At 54.6% G+C, this 15,881-nt stretch overlaps 1 protein-coding gene across 3 annotated transcripts in view; it reads right to left on the minus strand.

Annotated features, from left to right (window-relative positions):
* Positions 1–15,881, minus strand: part of Cux1 (cut like homeobox 1) — a 328,005-nt gene that overhangs the window by 171,004 nt on the left and 141,120 nt on the right. For 2 of the 3 annotated variants that reach the window (XM_048789984.1, XM_048789983.1), the window contains exon 3: positions 3,445–3,492. The exons of the other annotated variant lie outside the window; for it this stretch is intronic. In XM_048789984.1, the coding sequence (XP_048645941.1) occupies positions 3,445–3,492 (48 nt within the window). The remainder of the gene's footprint in view (positions 1–3,444; positions 3,493–15,881) is intronic. 3 annotated transcript variants of the gene reach the window in all.

Consider the following 15,881-nt stretch of genomic DNA (forward strand, 5'->3'; position numbering starts at 1 on the left):
CCTGGAAACTCAGTGCCATGGACCCTGGAGTCAGAGTGCCTGGCTGTCTGCAAACCTCCTCTGTGGCTCCTGCTGGCTCTGTGTTCTCTTTCAGAGGGCCTCGGGGAGGAGGAAACCTGTACAAATTCTGCAGCAGGGCCAGGGCGTGCTCAGGGCAGAGAGCGGGCTCAGTGGCCCAGGCCCCGGCTCCATCTCTGCTTGACAGAATCAAAACCAAACAGCAACAAAACAAATTCTGGGCGAAGAGCATTTTCTACACTAGTCTGTAGTTTTTGCAGGAGCTGAAGTGCCCTGGGACGAGCTCAAAGAAAAAGGCGGGAACCAAAGCCAAGTTTGGCAGAAACCAAGGAAGGTGCCGAGAGAGAGCCTCCAATGAGAGGCTTCATGAGAGGCTTGCTGGGCCCCACAGGCTTTCCCAGCCTCCGGCAGAGGGAGACCACCTGTACCACTCCTGGGGCCTCCTGCAGAGTCCTCTGCATGAACTCACAGCGAACCTACTTCCACAGCAGGAGCAAGCACTCCTGCGCCTGAAGTAACTATGAGAAAGTCACTAAGTAACTAGACATTTCTATTAGCTCACTTAACATCCACAGAGCACACGGGAGGAAGAGGAGATGGGGAGGTGAGGCCAGGGTGCAGAGCCACAGGTACTGGGATGAGCAGGTGTGCAGAGCTGGCTGCAAGGGTGCGGTGGGGCGTGGCGGGGTGGTGGGGCCTGGCAGTCGGACCGTGTCACAGATTTCTGCTGAATGTGATTTTAGCTGCTCTTGCCGCAAATAAAGGAATAGCTCTGAGCCATGGTGGGTATGTTAATTTGCTTCATCACAGTGACCACTTTAAGATCTGCACGTATCCCGTGACATCATGTTGTATGCCTTAAATATACCCAATAACACTTATTTTAAAACACATAGTAATTACCAGAGGTTTGATAACTATTAATGGTGCTAAAAAATTTCCTTTTCAAAGTGTCTTTTAAAAGTGGGCGAGTGGCAAGCCATCCGCTCTCAGGCATTGCCTTCCTCCTGTGGGGCCTGGAGGGTGCTGAGGAGTGAACCCAGGGCCTCACACATGCAGGCAGGCGCTCTGCCCAGCCCAAGGCATTTCCAATCTGACAGGACCAAAGTCAAGCCCCTAGCCCACCGAGAACACAGGACAATCTGTACAAAAACTGGCCTTGATTCTCCCCCCTTAAAAAAATCAATTTAATAGATTAAAAAAGGTGATATGGGGGGAGAGAATAGACGTGTGTGCGCTGCCAAACCCAAATGCAGCATGGGAACCGACTGCGCCCAGTGGGGACGGGGCAGGGCAATTCCAAGAGCAGCTTGAGAAAGTAGGGAAATGAGATTCTGGACAAGGGCTGGATAACCTGGAGTCACTGCTCTGTCCCCAGGTGTGGGTGGTGATCATTGTGGCAATGCTGGGCAATCTTCCTGCTTCCTTAGTTTAGGGGACACACACACAGGTTTAAGGGCACAGTGTCATGCTTGGAAGCAAAAATGACCCAAGTGGTCTTGGCACCATGGTGAAAGCACAAACAGCCGGACAGGGTCAGACTTCGTGGATCAGCTGAGCCTTTTTTCAGCAGTGAGGCCCAGCGTCACTTTCTGGATAGAAAATGGCCCCTGGTCACAGGAGGAATCTGTGCTTATATAGGCTTCACTGCAAAGTGGCTTAACCATTCAAGACTAACAGAACATATCAGGGCCCCCAGGAGACAGGCTGAGAGAATCTGAAATTTGTTTGTACTGGGCAAATGTGTTTTTCTGGGCAAGGATGGAGGATCCAGAGTTCGGCACTTATCCCCCCACCCCCAGGGTCTACTGTATGTCTCTGGGAAAGCACATATTGGGAGAGGATCAATGCTTGCTTTTCCAGGGATTGTCCTGTCACTGGGTGATGACTGCTTTACTCCCAGGGATTGTCCTGTCACTGGGAAAGGATCGATGTTATCAGCGTTCTGCTTTCTTTCTCCCTCCCTCTTCCCAGGCCACTCTGTTTTGGGGCTGTCATTTCCAACCCTGAACGCTACCCACGACTTATTCCCACATGTTTAGAGAAGGCTGGGTGGAGAGCAGACGTGGCAGACGCCAACAGGTGGGCAGCTGGGTGGAGGTGCACAGGTGTCAGTTGCACTGAGCCTTCTATCCTTAAGCGGCTTCAAAAATTTTCAAAACAAAAGAAAAACAAGCAGACACAGAAGCCTGCTGGGCTCTTTGCAGGCAGAGAAACCCTAAGCCAGGGGCCTCCCAAAAGCTTCGGAACAGAGAGCAGATAAGATCAAGTGCAGGAACATGTCAGGTAAGTGTCACTCATCAGGTGAGGATCTGGAGACAGACATCAAGGACAAGACTATCCAAGGCATCAGAGGCCTGGGATCTGGGCAGCCTGCTGGGCCTCACCTAGCCAAGGACATAGGCACTCCACGAGGCTGGGTACATAAAAAAGAGGGACACTGATCCACCTGGGGAACTCCTCACTGGCACTGCAGCCGCTCTTCTCCATGGACCTGGGGTGTCCTGGCATCTCCCTTCTGGCCTCCTGCCTGCCCAACACACCTCCTCCCCTCCCCTCTGCTGTCACCTGCCTGCTGAGGGTTTGCCAAACAGGAGCTACTACCGCTGGAGCCCTGGGCCAGGATTCTAGCCTTCCCAAGCGGTGTCAGCGTAAGGCACCAGTGTCCAGGCTGACCCACAGGGGAACCAGGGACCGCAGGACGACAGCACTCCTCAGCCCCCCAAAACAGCCCTCCCCTCCTGGGCCTGCAGGTCACCACTTGCATCTTCTTGGAACCTGCTGTCGGCACAGGGCTGGGAGGGAGCCGAGTGCCGCCCTCCTCCACCCTCGGCGCTCTCCGTGGGCGCCGTTCCTGTTCTCAGGCAGCAGACATCACAGGATGTCTCGGGTGACACGCTGCAGTTGTCTGCCAGACAGCTCAGCCATTCTCTGGAAGGAACCACTAGAACACACTCCCTCACACCAGCAGGCTTCCTCCTGTGATTCCTGCCTGGCCTCTGGGGTTCAGATCCAGTGAAATTCCTCCCCTACAACCCTCAGAAAGCACCAGAAACTTCTGTCTGTTCCCATCTATTCCCTGCAGGAGGCCTGGGGCAGCAGCAGCCCAGACTAGCTCATAGCACAGGGCGACCCCTTGAGGTGTCCGTGGGCTCCTAAGGCCATGGAAGTGCAACCCTGCAGGGCATCTGTCCCCTGAACCCCCGACACCTTTCCACATCAACATGCAGCTTCCCTTTCCAGAAGGACTCGCACTGAGGACCCGGAGGGGAAAGTCCCATTACGAGTGCAAAGTCTGCACCATGTGGGGTCAGTGCAGCTGACGAGGCTCTGCCTGGGCAGATGTCCTGTCAATGGCATCGACTCAGTGAGACTGAGAGGGTAGGCACAGGGTGGCTGGGGTATGGACTGAAGGCGAAGGCTTACCTCCCCCTGGAAGCTCTTCAGCAGCGGCGCTACCTGCTTGCGCAAATCCTGGGGCAGCAGCAGCGGGGCAGCAGCAGCGTGGGGAAGGAAAGAGAAGGGAACACTGGTTAGCGCTTCAAGACAGCTCTGAGCCCCAGAGTTCTGAGCTGATGCCCACTATGTAAAGCCCTCTCCCAACCCGCGTGCCCACTTGGGAACTGACGCTCCCTTACGTGAGAGCACAGTGGGTCTCACTTCCACTAAGTCCCGGTTAGAACGTGCCATGGGCTGCAGTCCCCATGTCGGTCTAAGTGGGGTCACTGAGGCTGCTTCTCTCGGGAAAGCCTGGGCCACTGTCGTGTTTCAGCAGCTGTCTTGTGCCCTGCTAATGGGAGGGCCAGCCAATTCTGAAGCCCTGCCTGGCAGTCACTGGGAACTCCACCCTGAGCCAACAGTCCTGTGCCCATGCTGTAGGAGGGGACAGCCTGTCCACATACCCCTACGATCTCGAGGATTTACTTTAAGGCGTCTAAACCCCTGTCTGAGCAAGACCCACACGCCAGATTGGATTCACTACGTCTGGGACAAGAACATGCAACAACTTTTTTCAGTTCCAGGCTGACCCAGATGTATGTGCCCATCTGAAACCGGCCAGGGCTGGTAAGGACAGACACCAGTCAGACCAAGGCACAGGAAGAAGATAAAGTATTATTTTAGAAAAATAAACCTAACGCTATGAGAAAATACAGGAGGAAAGATAAAGTCAAATTATGGTGGTGAGGAAGTGCTTCACAGGGACAGCGGGCGAGCTGGGGAGAGGGGCAGGACTTTTGCAGCTGATAGCAGAGGGCCAGGGCTGGGCTCTCAGGGCGCCTGCCCCTGCCCTGTCACCAGAACACCCTCAGAACAAAGGCCAGCAAGGCACAGGTAAACCTGAGCCTGCGCCTGGACTCTGTGGACCCGGGGTGAAGGCAGGCAGGAGTGGGGGCTGGGGTAGAGTTTCAAGGGGTTCAGAACAGGGAGGGGGACAGCAGATCTGGGCAGCGCTGATTCCGACTTCTGGCTCAGCCACTCTCTAACTGTGGGACAAGGGAAGTCACTGTGTTTGTGAGCCTCAGCCACCATCTCTAAGTGCCTAAGGGCGGCTTCGTCTTCCTGGGAGGAGGTGGCGGCAGGTGGGGATGGGGCAGGCTGCTTGGCTCCTGGCACTCCGCCCTTTCCAACTGGGGCCCAGTGAGCCTGGCACCTGGGCCGTCAGCCTCACACAGAGATGGATGAGGGGAGCCCCGCCACCTTGGGGCAGTGGGGAGCCCAGTCCTCTCCCACTCTGGGATGCTGCAGTTCTAGAACTCGCTAGAGGTGTGCCAGCTTTGGTAACTGCCTGTTCAACAGCATTTTGGGTTCCATTAGCCAAGCTCCTAAATCAAAGGGCCCTCCATGCTTAGCTCTTGCAGATGGACTCCCCCAGACATAAAACTACCCATCATCTCCTCAGGGCCGCCTATGGCCTACCCAGGGAGCCCTGGTTAGGAAATCTCGCTCCAGGAGGTGCCGTCCAGCGCGGGGGCCGATGGCCACGTGTGGCTATTTATGTCTAACTGTAACTTAATTAAAGCTAAATAAGGTTGGAGAATTCAGCTCCTCAGCCACTCTGGCCACGTGAGGCCGGCAGACCCAGAACGAGCGAGGCGGCTCCGTGAGCTTCTGTGAAGGAGCCACCCCACGTGACTCGGCCCCTCACTGCACAGACAATTCATCCCCCTCTCAGGGACATGCTTTTCCGAGAAAGATGCACTCCTAAACATGTTCCCTATTCCCTAGAGAAGACCACGTTTCAACTCCTCCACTGGATGGTTTTCTGGATTCCTTTTTTTTTTTTTTTTTTAATATTTACTTATTTTTATGTGGTGCTGAGGAGTGCAGCACCCTGGTGTCCTGGCAGTGTCCGTATAAGAGGGAGGCAGGAGTGCCGGGGTGAGGGAAGGGGACTTGAGGACAGACGCAGGGTCGGAATGCTATTGGGGTACAGGCCAGGGACCGAGGGCAGCTGGGGAGCTGAAGGAGACCAGGACAGACCCATCGCTCGTGCTGCTGAAGGGAAAATACTCGGACCACATCTTCGCGATGGCCTGGTAATCCCGTTTGGGATTCGTGGGCTCTGGCCTCGTCAGATAACAGATCCCTGTAGTTCTGGCCTCTAAGACCAGGTGAGCGGCTGCAGCAGCGGTGGGAAGGAAAAGCAGGCGGGTTCTTACCCTCTGCACTCCTCAGAAGGTGGAGGGCAAAACGTAACACTGCGAGGGGACAAGGGGACAAGGGGACAAGGGCCACCAGGGTTGATGCCACATTCCAAACACCATGAATCAGCCACAGTGCTTTGCAGGAGGCCTGGTCTCCCTGGGCAGTGATGCAGGAGGGTAAGTGCAGGTGGGAGGTGTGTGTGCCTTGCCGGTGGTGACCTGGCGCCCTGCCGGGAGTGGAGACCCTGGTGGGGGCAAGGGAGGGCGCAGGCAGACTCCCCTGGAGAGAGGGGGTTCTCCCCCTCCCCAGGCAAGGACAACAGGAGAATGGCCACGTGGCACGACTGTGGTCCAGGACAATGGATGGAGTTAGCGTCCGTTTCCGCAGAGGCTGAATGTGCATGAAGGTGGCCTGGTTGGGAGGCGTGGCTGCCTTGGCCAGCGTGGGCTAAGAGGGATGCCACTTACCCCGCCCGGGGCTGACAGTCCATGGCACCCAGGGCACCAGAATCGCCTCTAACACACTACACGAGCGACCCTCCTCTCACATGGGGAGGCATAGACACGTGCGCATCTTATTTTTAAAAACTAAAACATGAAAAAATCAAGGAAAATAAGCCAATGAGAGGCTTGCCTTCCAACTGTCAGACGCCAAGGAGCTGGACTGGAAGCTGGCTGCTTGCCCCAAGGGGACTATGTTCATGGGGTGGCCCTCAGGCCCTGCCCTGCAATATCTGACAGCCAGTAGCCCCTGCTCACCCCTTGGACCCTGAGCAGTCCCCTGGAGACAGGCAGGGTGGCCCAGCACAGGCTACGCTTCCCGGCATTCTACCCTCTGAGCTCCAGACAGGGACTTGGTGACAGGAGCGCAGCCTCTGCTTTCCGGCTGGGGCTGCTGCGGGTGGCGTGGGTTCTGCCTGTCCCTCTTCCTGCAGCTTCCAACACAGAGCTAGGTGGCATTTTGCTGAGGACACCCAGGCACGGGTGGGTTGAAGACTCTAGAAAGTTGGAAGCTGAGTCCCCCCACACCAGACCCCATGTCTGCTTCCCCAGAGGGCTAACGGGCCCTTTCCTGCTGACCCCACTCTTGGGGCAGGCTGCAGTGTGGCCCGGGCCTGGAGCACAGGTGTTCTGCAGTCTGGGAACTGGCAGTGGGTCGGGTCGGCAAGAAGACCGAATCTGGACCTGCTGCCCTGGGTGTTAGCTTGACCTTGGGCCACATGTCAGGCCAGCACTGGTTTCCTCCATGCTACAAGGGCCTGGCACACCAGAGGGACTCAGCCCTGAGTGGAGTGGACATGAGAGCAATGAAAGAACAAGTGGAGAACAGACGACCCTCCAGGGGGGCCGAGACCCAGCAAGCGGGAGGTCGCAGCCTACAGAAGAGCCCTTGGGCCTGGGTTCCTGCCTAGGGTGGCTCTGTCCACTGCAGGCCAAGCCAGCCACACACAGCTTCCTGTTCTCTAGTGCCACCCTGACGACGCAGCTGGAACACGTGAAGTTGGCTTTGACTTCATTTCACCCAGCGTGTCCCAAATGCGACCCTTTCACAAGAAATTGATGTAAAAATTAACAAGGTATTTTTACGTATATTTCCATTTTATTTTATTCATTGAGTTTCATTTCTGCTTTGAGGTTCTGCTGTCTGCTGTGCACTGCATGCTCAGCTCACCATCTCAGTTTGGACTGGCCAAGGTCAAGTGCCTGTAGCCACACGGCTGGCAACCTCTACCCTGGGCTGCTTGGGCTGAGAGACATCCAGTCGGGGCTCTCCTGGGAGGGGGGGGTGGCAGGGGCAGGGGGACGACAGCAGGGAGTGCACGGGGCCAAGTGAGGAGGGAGCTCAAGAGGGAAAAGGCGGTCACTGTGTCAATGCTGCTCCGAGATGAGGACTAGGAAGGGACTGCTCATGGGATGTCGTAGCTTGAGCTGAGCCGGGGACGGAACCAGCTCAGCAAGTGCAGGAACATCCTGAGAAACCTGGAGTCCAGGGGAAGGAGGCAAGAGAGACGCACAAGGTCTGAAGTGCCAACTCGGTGTCTGCCACGAGCTGAGCACTGGAGCCACGGGTTCCTCACAGTGACCCCACCAACATGAGGGACAGGTCTGCTGTCCGGACAAGACCCTGAGGCTCAGAAAGGGAGGGGAATTTGTTCAAGATTACAGAGCTGGAAGGGTTAGAGTTTGAACCCAGATATCCCTCTAAAGTCCACACCACAGTGAGGTTTTGTAAAGGATGTAATCATGGTGGCCCCATATGGGCACAGGCACAGCATACAGAGGCCACCCAGATGGCAGGCACACGGTGGTGGGGTCGGGCACAGGGTATGTACAGGCCCATTACTCCAAGGCTTATCAAGGCCCAAATTCAGAGAGAAACAGTGAAGCCGGATGGGGCCATGGAAGGAGAAGGGCAGGGGAGCCGAGACGCGGGCCACAGCAGGTGCCCCCCAACCCTGCCCACCTGGCACAGGGCTGCCTCCTGAGAACACCAGCTCAGGAGGTGAGAAAATCATTTCTACAGTCTATGGCAGAATCCCAGCTGGGCCAAAGAGCCTCGCCTGCCCTGTGTCCTTACATAAAGCAAACTCTTCTTTAGCAAAATGCTGTTCTTTTTTTAAAAAAAAAAAAACAAACCAAAAAAAAACACATTTATTTGAGCATTTGCAAGTCTTGCGGCGACCCCCTGAAACAAGCTTTGGTATTAAAGCTGGACGTGTTTGCACACGCATGCGCACATGCATGTTTAGAGACAGTTGAGAGGAAAAAACCGCTATATGTTCACACATCACACGCAAACTGACACCGCCACGCTCCAAGTCACCAGCTAAAAACCACTCATTCTAATTTTATTTTTGGCAGCTTGAGACATTCTTTATCCAACTCTGCTGCCTGCAAAGATTCTCCAGCTCTGCACCTAACTGAGGAAGAGACCCGAGGATGCTCGATTCTAGCCCGCGGCCTCCCTGGTCAGCCAGGCCATGGCTCCATCTGTTCCCCTCTCAGAGTGCAGTGCCCAGGCCATCTGAGCGCTGCAGACACTGTGGTTCTGGGCCACCCACACGCCCTCTGCTACCATCGCAGCTGAAGCTAGTGGGCTCCGGCCAGTCACAACCACACTAGACAGGGCGGGAAGGGGTGAGCAGCACACACAGCCCCAGCGAGGACCTGCAGCTGCACACGTAGTTCAGCCACAGGCTGCCCTTGACCTTGGCTTCCTTCCATCCAGTTCCACCCACAGAGTGAGAGGCAGCGAGCACCTCCGTGTGGCGCAGAGCGATGTCCTGGACAGCACTGCTATCAGGTGTCTGCTGGCAAGGGCCACAGCTGCTCGTTTCAACCCTCCCTCGAGTGCACAGCAAAGAATGAGCCAGGTCTGTAGAGACGCGGCCACGCGAGAGGGATTGCATTGTTCTCAAAACCGCTGATTCACAACACAGGTTTTAGACCAGAAAACTGAACAGGAAAGTGCCATTAAGGCCTTTTCCAAATGACAGAGGAGCTGGTGAGATAAGTTCTCACTTAAAAACAAGAAAGACAAAGTGGCCAGGTGCCCTGAGGCCACACCTGGAAAGCGGGGGCCCTGCAAACCAGGCTGCCCAGGCCTTGGCGGTGCGGACCTCGGCCTTCTGTCATTCGGGGGGTCGGGGTAGTCTCTGCAAGGCTCTGTCCCTCTGGGCCCTACTCTCCTGCTTCCCAATGGCACGCAAGACCAGGGCAGGGCCGTGGCCTGTGCACCAGCCATGTGCCGGACTCAGGGCTGGCGGCTCCCCGAGCTGCCATGCTGGGCCCAGCTCAGTCTCTGGGAGTATGGCTCTGGGTCCACTAGGAAGGACAAGAAGTTGCTGGGCCAGCATAGACACTGTGTGCAAGGGAAAGGTGGGTCACAGACGCACCTTCAGGCTCACAGAGCAATCTCCACAAACATTCGATAGTCTGAGATTTTCTGGATGTTCTACTAAGTTGCACAACTTCTTTTTTTGGGAGAGGAGGTACCAGGGATTGAACCCAGGGGCACTCGACAACCAAGCCACATCCCCAGCCTTGTTTTCTAGACTCAGGGTCTCGCTGAGTTGCTTGCGCCTTGCTTTTGCCGAGGCTGGCTTTGAACTCGCGATCCTCCTGCCCCCTGAACCGCTGGGATGACAGGTGTGCGCCCCTGCGCTGGGCTACAGCGTCCTTTTCACTCCACAGTGACTAAGGCGCATCTCTACGGAACAGTTCTACTATATCCAAAACCTGCTGCTGTCTTAGTGTGCTGTCCTGGCTGGTGGCAGCCCTGCAGTGGGGTCCTGCCTTCTCTGGTGACAGTGTGTACTTTCCAAGTGCTCCGGGCAGGGTGGGAGTGGTGGGGTGGCTGAAGTGAGTCATCCCCAAAAGGACCAATTCTGTGCCTGTTGGAGGGTTGCCTATGGCCCCACGGCAGGATCAGGAGCAGCCCGGCCTCCCTCACCTGCCCACAGCCACCTCCTGTTCCAGACCCACCTCTTTCCCTGGCCTCAGGTCACATTTTCTTCCTGTGTTGGGGAGGTGAAGCATTGGTCACAGCTGCCTGGTGACGAGGCATACCCACCCAGGGCTGGAGAATGTCATCTCCACCTGAGTTCCCTGGCCCCTGGTTTTCCCATTAGGCCTCACAGCAACCAAAGTCCAACTGGAAAATGTGTTAAGGGTACGTCAAAGATGACCGTCCATGGCTCATTTCAGCAAATGGACACTGGCAAGTGTAACCCGTGCCACTGCTCAATGTTATGCTCAGAAAACACAACTGCTTGCTTAAATCAAATGTCACTTATTTCCATACTCTGATTTTGAAAATGGTGAAACATAATAGTGCAAGAATTATAGCTGATAAAACACAGTGCACCACAAAATGAATTCAAATTAAAATAATAGGTCCTAGGTTTTATTTTTTAAATCTATTGTAGTCTAAATTTTAGGTATTTTTTTGAAAAGTCTCCTTTGCTTCTAAAACACAAACTAACGTATTTTGCGAATTATGATTTTTGCTTCAAACTGATTTGTGGGAGAGGATGGGGTGGGACAGGGTAAGATGAGGGTGGTGATGGCCATTAAATGACGGTGAGACCTGGGGACTGGGTCCATTCACCTGCCCTGCCTGCATCTGAAACAGCAGACACTTCCCCAGACTTTCCCTCTGAGGTGCACAAGGCCTTCAGCTGGGAACTCACAGCATCACAGAGCAGGCCAAGAGCCAGGGGAGCCCAACCAGGGCACCTCTCAGATCACAATGACAATTCGTCAACCTGCCACCTTGGCAGGTTCACCTGGAAATGCCAGGACCCTCTGGTCCAGTATCTTGCCACAGTGTCCTGGCAGACCTGCCCATCCCGGAATGGGCTTGTCTAACTGGGGCTTGTCATGTGATTGGAGTCCCCCTGGCACAGGGAGATGCTGCTATTTGGGGGAAGCTGTCCTGTACCATGGTCACTAGTAACAGCTGTGAATAATTCACTAGGGCCTGGGGGAGGCAGAGTAGGTGCAAGGTGACCCCTGCTCCTGTCCCTCTCACGTGCTGTACGCGACATGTGGCTCCCTCAGTGGGGTGGGTACAACAGCTCCCCATATCCCTGGCTCTGCACAGGAGAACAGCTGGCCTGAAAGTGGGGAAGTGGGGAGTGGCTATGGTTCCCACTTCTGGGGGTACCTGGGGGGCGGGGCTTGGCCCTCCCAATGCCTTCCAATCCAAGGGCACCTGGGCTGGACCAGGCTCGAGGTGAGGGCCAGAACATGGCTGGCTGCTATTCTAAGCTCCTGCCGGCATCTCTAAAGCCATCAATCCAACTCCTGCCCGGGAAGCAGCCACCTAGAAAGCCCCTACCCTGGAGAAAGAGGGCTCTGGGAGAGCAGGGGACAGGGTTCTGAAACAGCCACTGGCAGTGTTCACCACCTACACAGCCTATATCGAGGAAAGAATGCTGAAGACCTTTAAAGTGCAACGCGCAGGCAGCCAGGTTCTAGATCACTCGGATGCGAGCAAGCGGCAATCTGAATGGAATAATCTCCTCTGAAATCCAGACATTTCTATGTAGCATTTTTAAAGGGGAAAATATGCTAAGAAGTTTAATTTCAGAAGTTGAGCTCACCATTTATAAGAAACCACAGTGGATACAACATCAGACACAGTAGAACAGCTTAACAATCCAGGGTTTCTCTAGAAAGTGACTTCTTCCCACCAAAACATTTCCCTTAACAAATAAGGCGAGGACCCCTGTTCTAGACCTGAAAGCCAGACCCTGAAGCATGTGATAGGAGGCTTCCGGCCACTGAGGCTTCGCCCCAAGGTATGCAGCCCCCTGAAGTGTGCCAAGGACAGCTGTGCTCACGGTCATCAAGATGACCTACACTAGGCGCAGCGTCCCAGGCCAGGCTCGCTGCCTGCAGGATGCGTCTGCTTTCTTAAGAAGCCACATCTTCTCATAGGAACTTCTGGGAATGTGTGTCCTAGGTATGAAGGTCTGGACAGTGCCAAGGGGAGGATGGTCCCTCTTTGTGTTTGCGTCCCTGGATTTCACTTGTGGCAGCTGCGATTCTCCCTGTCGAGCACGCCAGAGCCCGGGTGTGGGGCCAGGTGCGGGGTTTCCAAACTAGACAACACGCTGTGTGTTTCCCGATGGTGGCTGAGCAGAGAGTGAAGTTTCCCTTTGTTCCAGGATCCTGGGGCCTTCACTTCCCATCTCGTCACTGAAGATGAACCACACAGTATTGACGGGCACCCTGCCTTCCAATGCTGTCACAGACAAGCACGCGCTCCTTCTGCCTTGGCGGTAGAAAGGGTAATTTTAAATGGCATTTAAACTGGAGTGTTAAATAAAAAATATCTTTCCATACAACAGCAGACAGTATGTCCTGGCAATTTCTCAAAGATTTTAGTTCACAGATTTGAGAAAATTCCATTAGCTTTAATTATTTATCAGCAGTCAATTTAGATTACTGTTCTTGACCTATTTTCACGGCGTACGGGCCACCCAGCAATGGAATAAATGAATAGTCTTTTGCTGCAATGGTTGATTTTCTGAAATAATAGAAATCTAGTTTAAAGAAGGAATGAAACCCCAAACATGTAATTACCACAACACAGACCCTGCCATCCTGCTTTGTAGCTGGATAAAATGCACATCTTTGTGAGTTTTTTGGTTATTAAATAAGATTATCTTGAAAGGGATAAACTGGCTCATGCTATAATTTCTTCCCATTTAAATTTCTTTGCTCCATTTAAAACATGTTCTGTGTCCTGGTGGAAAGTCCCCTTATGCTGACGGATGAGCCTTCAGCACCACCCTAAGAAAGCTGTGTGCCAGAGGATGGGCTGGGGTGCCTGGTGGTGAGCGGTAAGGGCCAGCAAGGGGCACTGGGGGCAGCGGTGCCCAAGTTCCTGAGTAAGAATGAACCTGCAAGACTTGCCAGCTGACGCACAGTGGCCCGGGTGCTGCATTGCAGACTCTAGACGTAGGCAGAGGATGGAAGGAATGGGGTGCAGAGGATGGCAGGACGGGGGTGCAGAGGATGGCAGGACGGGGATGCAGAGGCCAGGGGGATGCAGAGGCAGGGGGGAGAGCAGATTGGAGATGTGCGGAGGCCGGGCAGGAAGGAGGAACTGGCAGCGTGTGGCAGCAGCTGAGCACTGCGGTGGACCCTAAATGCCACAAGGCCATGATCCTCAGGGAAGGGTCGGGGGACTCCTGGCTCCACAGACCCTGCCAAGGGTCCAGGAGGTCAAAGCTATTCGTCATCTGCTGTCCCCACGTTTTCCTACAAATGAAGAGCTTTCTAGAAGGACTATGACCTGTGAAGACACCCTCACTCTGACACTGCACAAAGTTGTGTTCGCACCTTTCACGGGGCCAACAGCGACAGACAGACACATACCCAAGCCGAGCTCCCAGTTTTAAGAGACCAGAGGATTGCTAGAGAAAAGGCTTCACAAGGATTCCCGTCTGGGAGCCAAAGCTGGTGACGGCCAGCATGTCAAGCTGCGTGTCCACTCTGGGGACAGTCTTCCTGTGGGCCTGAACTGGTGTGACCATGCTGGCTCTCACCATGTGGGCTATGTTGCCCCTGCCTATCTCCTACGGCCACCTGTCCTGGGGCAGCAGCCTCCTGCAGGACACTGGGTGGCCAGAGGGTCGATCCTATCATTTCAAACTATGCTTCTGGGCTGCTTTCTGAACTGCACATGTCCCAATCTCTGGTTTTTATTTCAGAACTTTGAAACACTGCTCTGAGTTGTCAAAGACTAGAACCCACATTACACAGGTCTTTCATTCATTCAGAGCCCACATGAGCATTTAACAGGTGCACTGAATGAGAGGGCAGGGCACCGTCCTCGAGGGGCCGGTGGCTTGGTGAGGGTGGTCAAGGGCCTCGGTCTCGGCAGCCTGTTTTCTATGGTGCTGAAAACCTGTGGGCCGAGGGAACCCAGAGGGCGCTCCTCCCAGGCTGGCCGTGAAGCTGACCCTGGTGGGAAGTGCTGCCAGGCTGGGGGCATTTCCTGGGGCACATTGTACCCAGGACTCTCTGACACCAACCAGGAAGAGTCACCCTGCTTCCCTCAGCCAAGGCCACTGCTTCACTTACTCCAGACCCTGACCCTGCTGACACACAGATGAATGGCCATTTACAACTAGAATGTGGAGCGACCCCTCGCTTAAGGCTTTCACCATCAGGAATCCACCTTTTAGAATCACCACAGACGAAGACGTCGGAGACGGAGGCATGATCCACGCACAGGAGCCCAGCACATGCAGGATGGAAAAAAGGAGGAGCACCGTGGATCCCAGGTAGGGAGACATTCTGAGGGAGTTTTCAGTAAGGTGACCCGAGGTGGCACGACAGGGAGCTGGTAAGAGTACCTCTCCACAAACAGCGAATGCTGAACATGCACATGGCTTCCATCCTTCACCAGACACTGGCTGGGGGAGGACTGGGGTCTCCTGGCACCACCACAGGGGCCTTCAATTGTGAGCAAGACCACCTGGTTCCCGGGCCACCCATCTGGCTTCTGTCCACAGGGGCCTCGTGAGTTGAGTCGCCACCGCACAGGGAACAGTCCACTACGCTGAACCACCAAGCAAAGCTCAAGTGCAGGCTGTGTTTCAGAGGCAGGTCCAGGAAGGCTTCCTGGGCAGGGGGCACTCGGATCAGGTCTGTCCAGTGAACAGCAGGGGGGTGGGGTGGGGGATGACCGGGAGCCACACACCACAAAGTACATTGTCAGTGGAACCTCAAAGGTGCAAACACGAACAAACACACACGCAGGGGAACGTCCCCAGTCCACAGTACTTTGAATTCTAAACTTTTTGAGCATGGACACAGTTGGGATCTCAGAATTTGGATTAGAGGTGCTCAAAGGTTAATGTTTACATCAATACCCCCAAATCTGAAAAATTCAGAAACTGTAACTGCTTCCAGTCTGCTGCGAACACTGTGCTGGGGAATCTCAACCTGCACGGGCACCTGGAAGGGCCGGAAGGGCACTAGCGTTGAGCGGCCAGCGGACCCATGGTACGGGACACGGCTCCCACTTCACTCCTCTGTAGGTCAAGTACGTCCTTTTAAACAAAAACGTTCTTTTGAAAACTGAATATGGCTCACAGAATGACTGGATTATCTACGCGGTGGTCAATCAACGTCGGTAGCACCAGGCAAGAGTGACCACATGCCAGCTACACCCCTGGTCACGTGGTCAGGCCTGTGCAACCTACAGACAGCAAACGCCAGGGCTGCCACTGCCCAGCGAGACCACACCCATGTCCCCAGGGCAGGATACCTCCTGGTCCATCTCAGACTCACACCTGCTGCATTTAAATAAAACACTAAGATTGGCCACGTAGCCATGCTACAGAATGGTGTGCACAGCATCATCCTAATGGTTCTGAGATATCTACTGTCTCAACATAGAAAGATGAGAAGGCTCTAAAGCCACCGCCTAACACCCATGTCCAGATGGCAGGGGATTCAGCACAATCTTCTCCATGCTACATGCAGATTTCAATAATGAGCATTCATGCTTTTCATCCAGAGGACCAGGTCTCAGGCCTCAAGGAATCTTGGAGACTTAAAACATCATCTCAAATTGACACCTAAGGGGCAGGAAGGCCCCCAGCCAGTCCCAGCGTGAGCAGGGTCTCTTCAGCTCCCAGACGGGAAACATCTGTATTCAGCAGGCAAACCACGACCAAGAGCAAGCAGACCAGG

This window comes from Marmota marmota, unplaced genomic scaffold (genome assembly GCF_001458135.2).
Source record: "Marmota marmota marmota unplaced genomic scaffold, marMar, whole genome shotgun sequence".
NCBI lineage: Eukaryota > Metazoa > Chordata > Mammalia > Rodentia > Sciuridae > Marmota > Marmota marmota.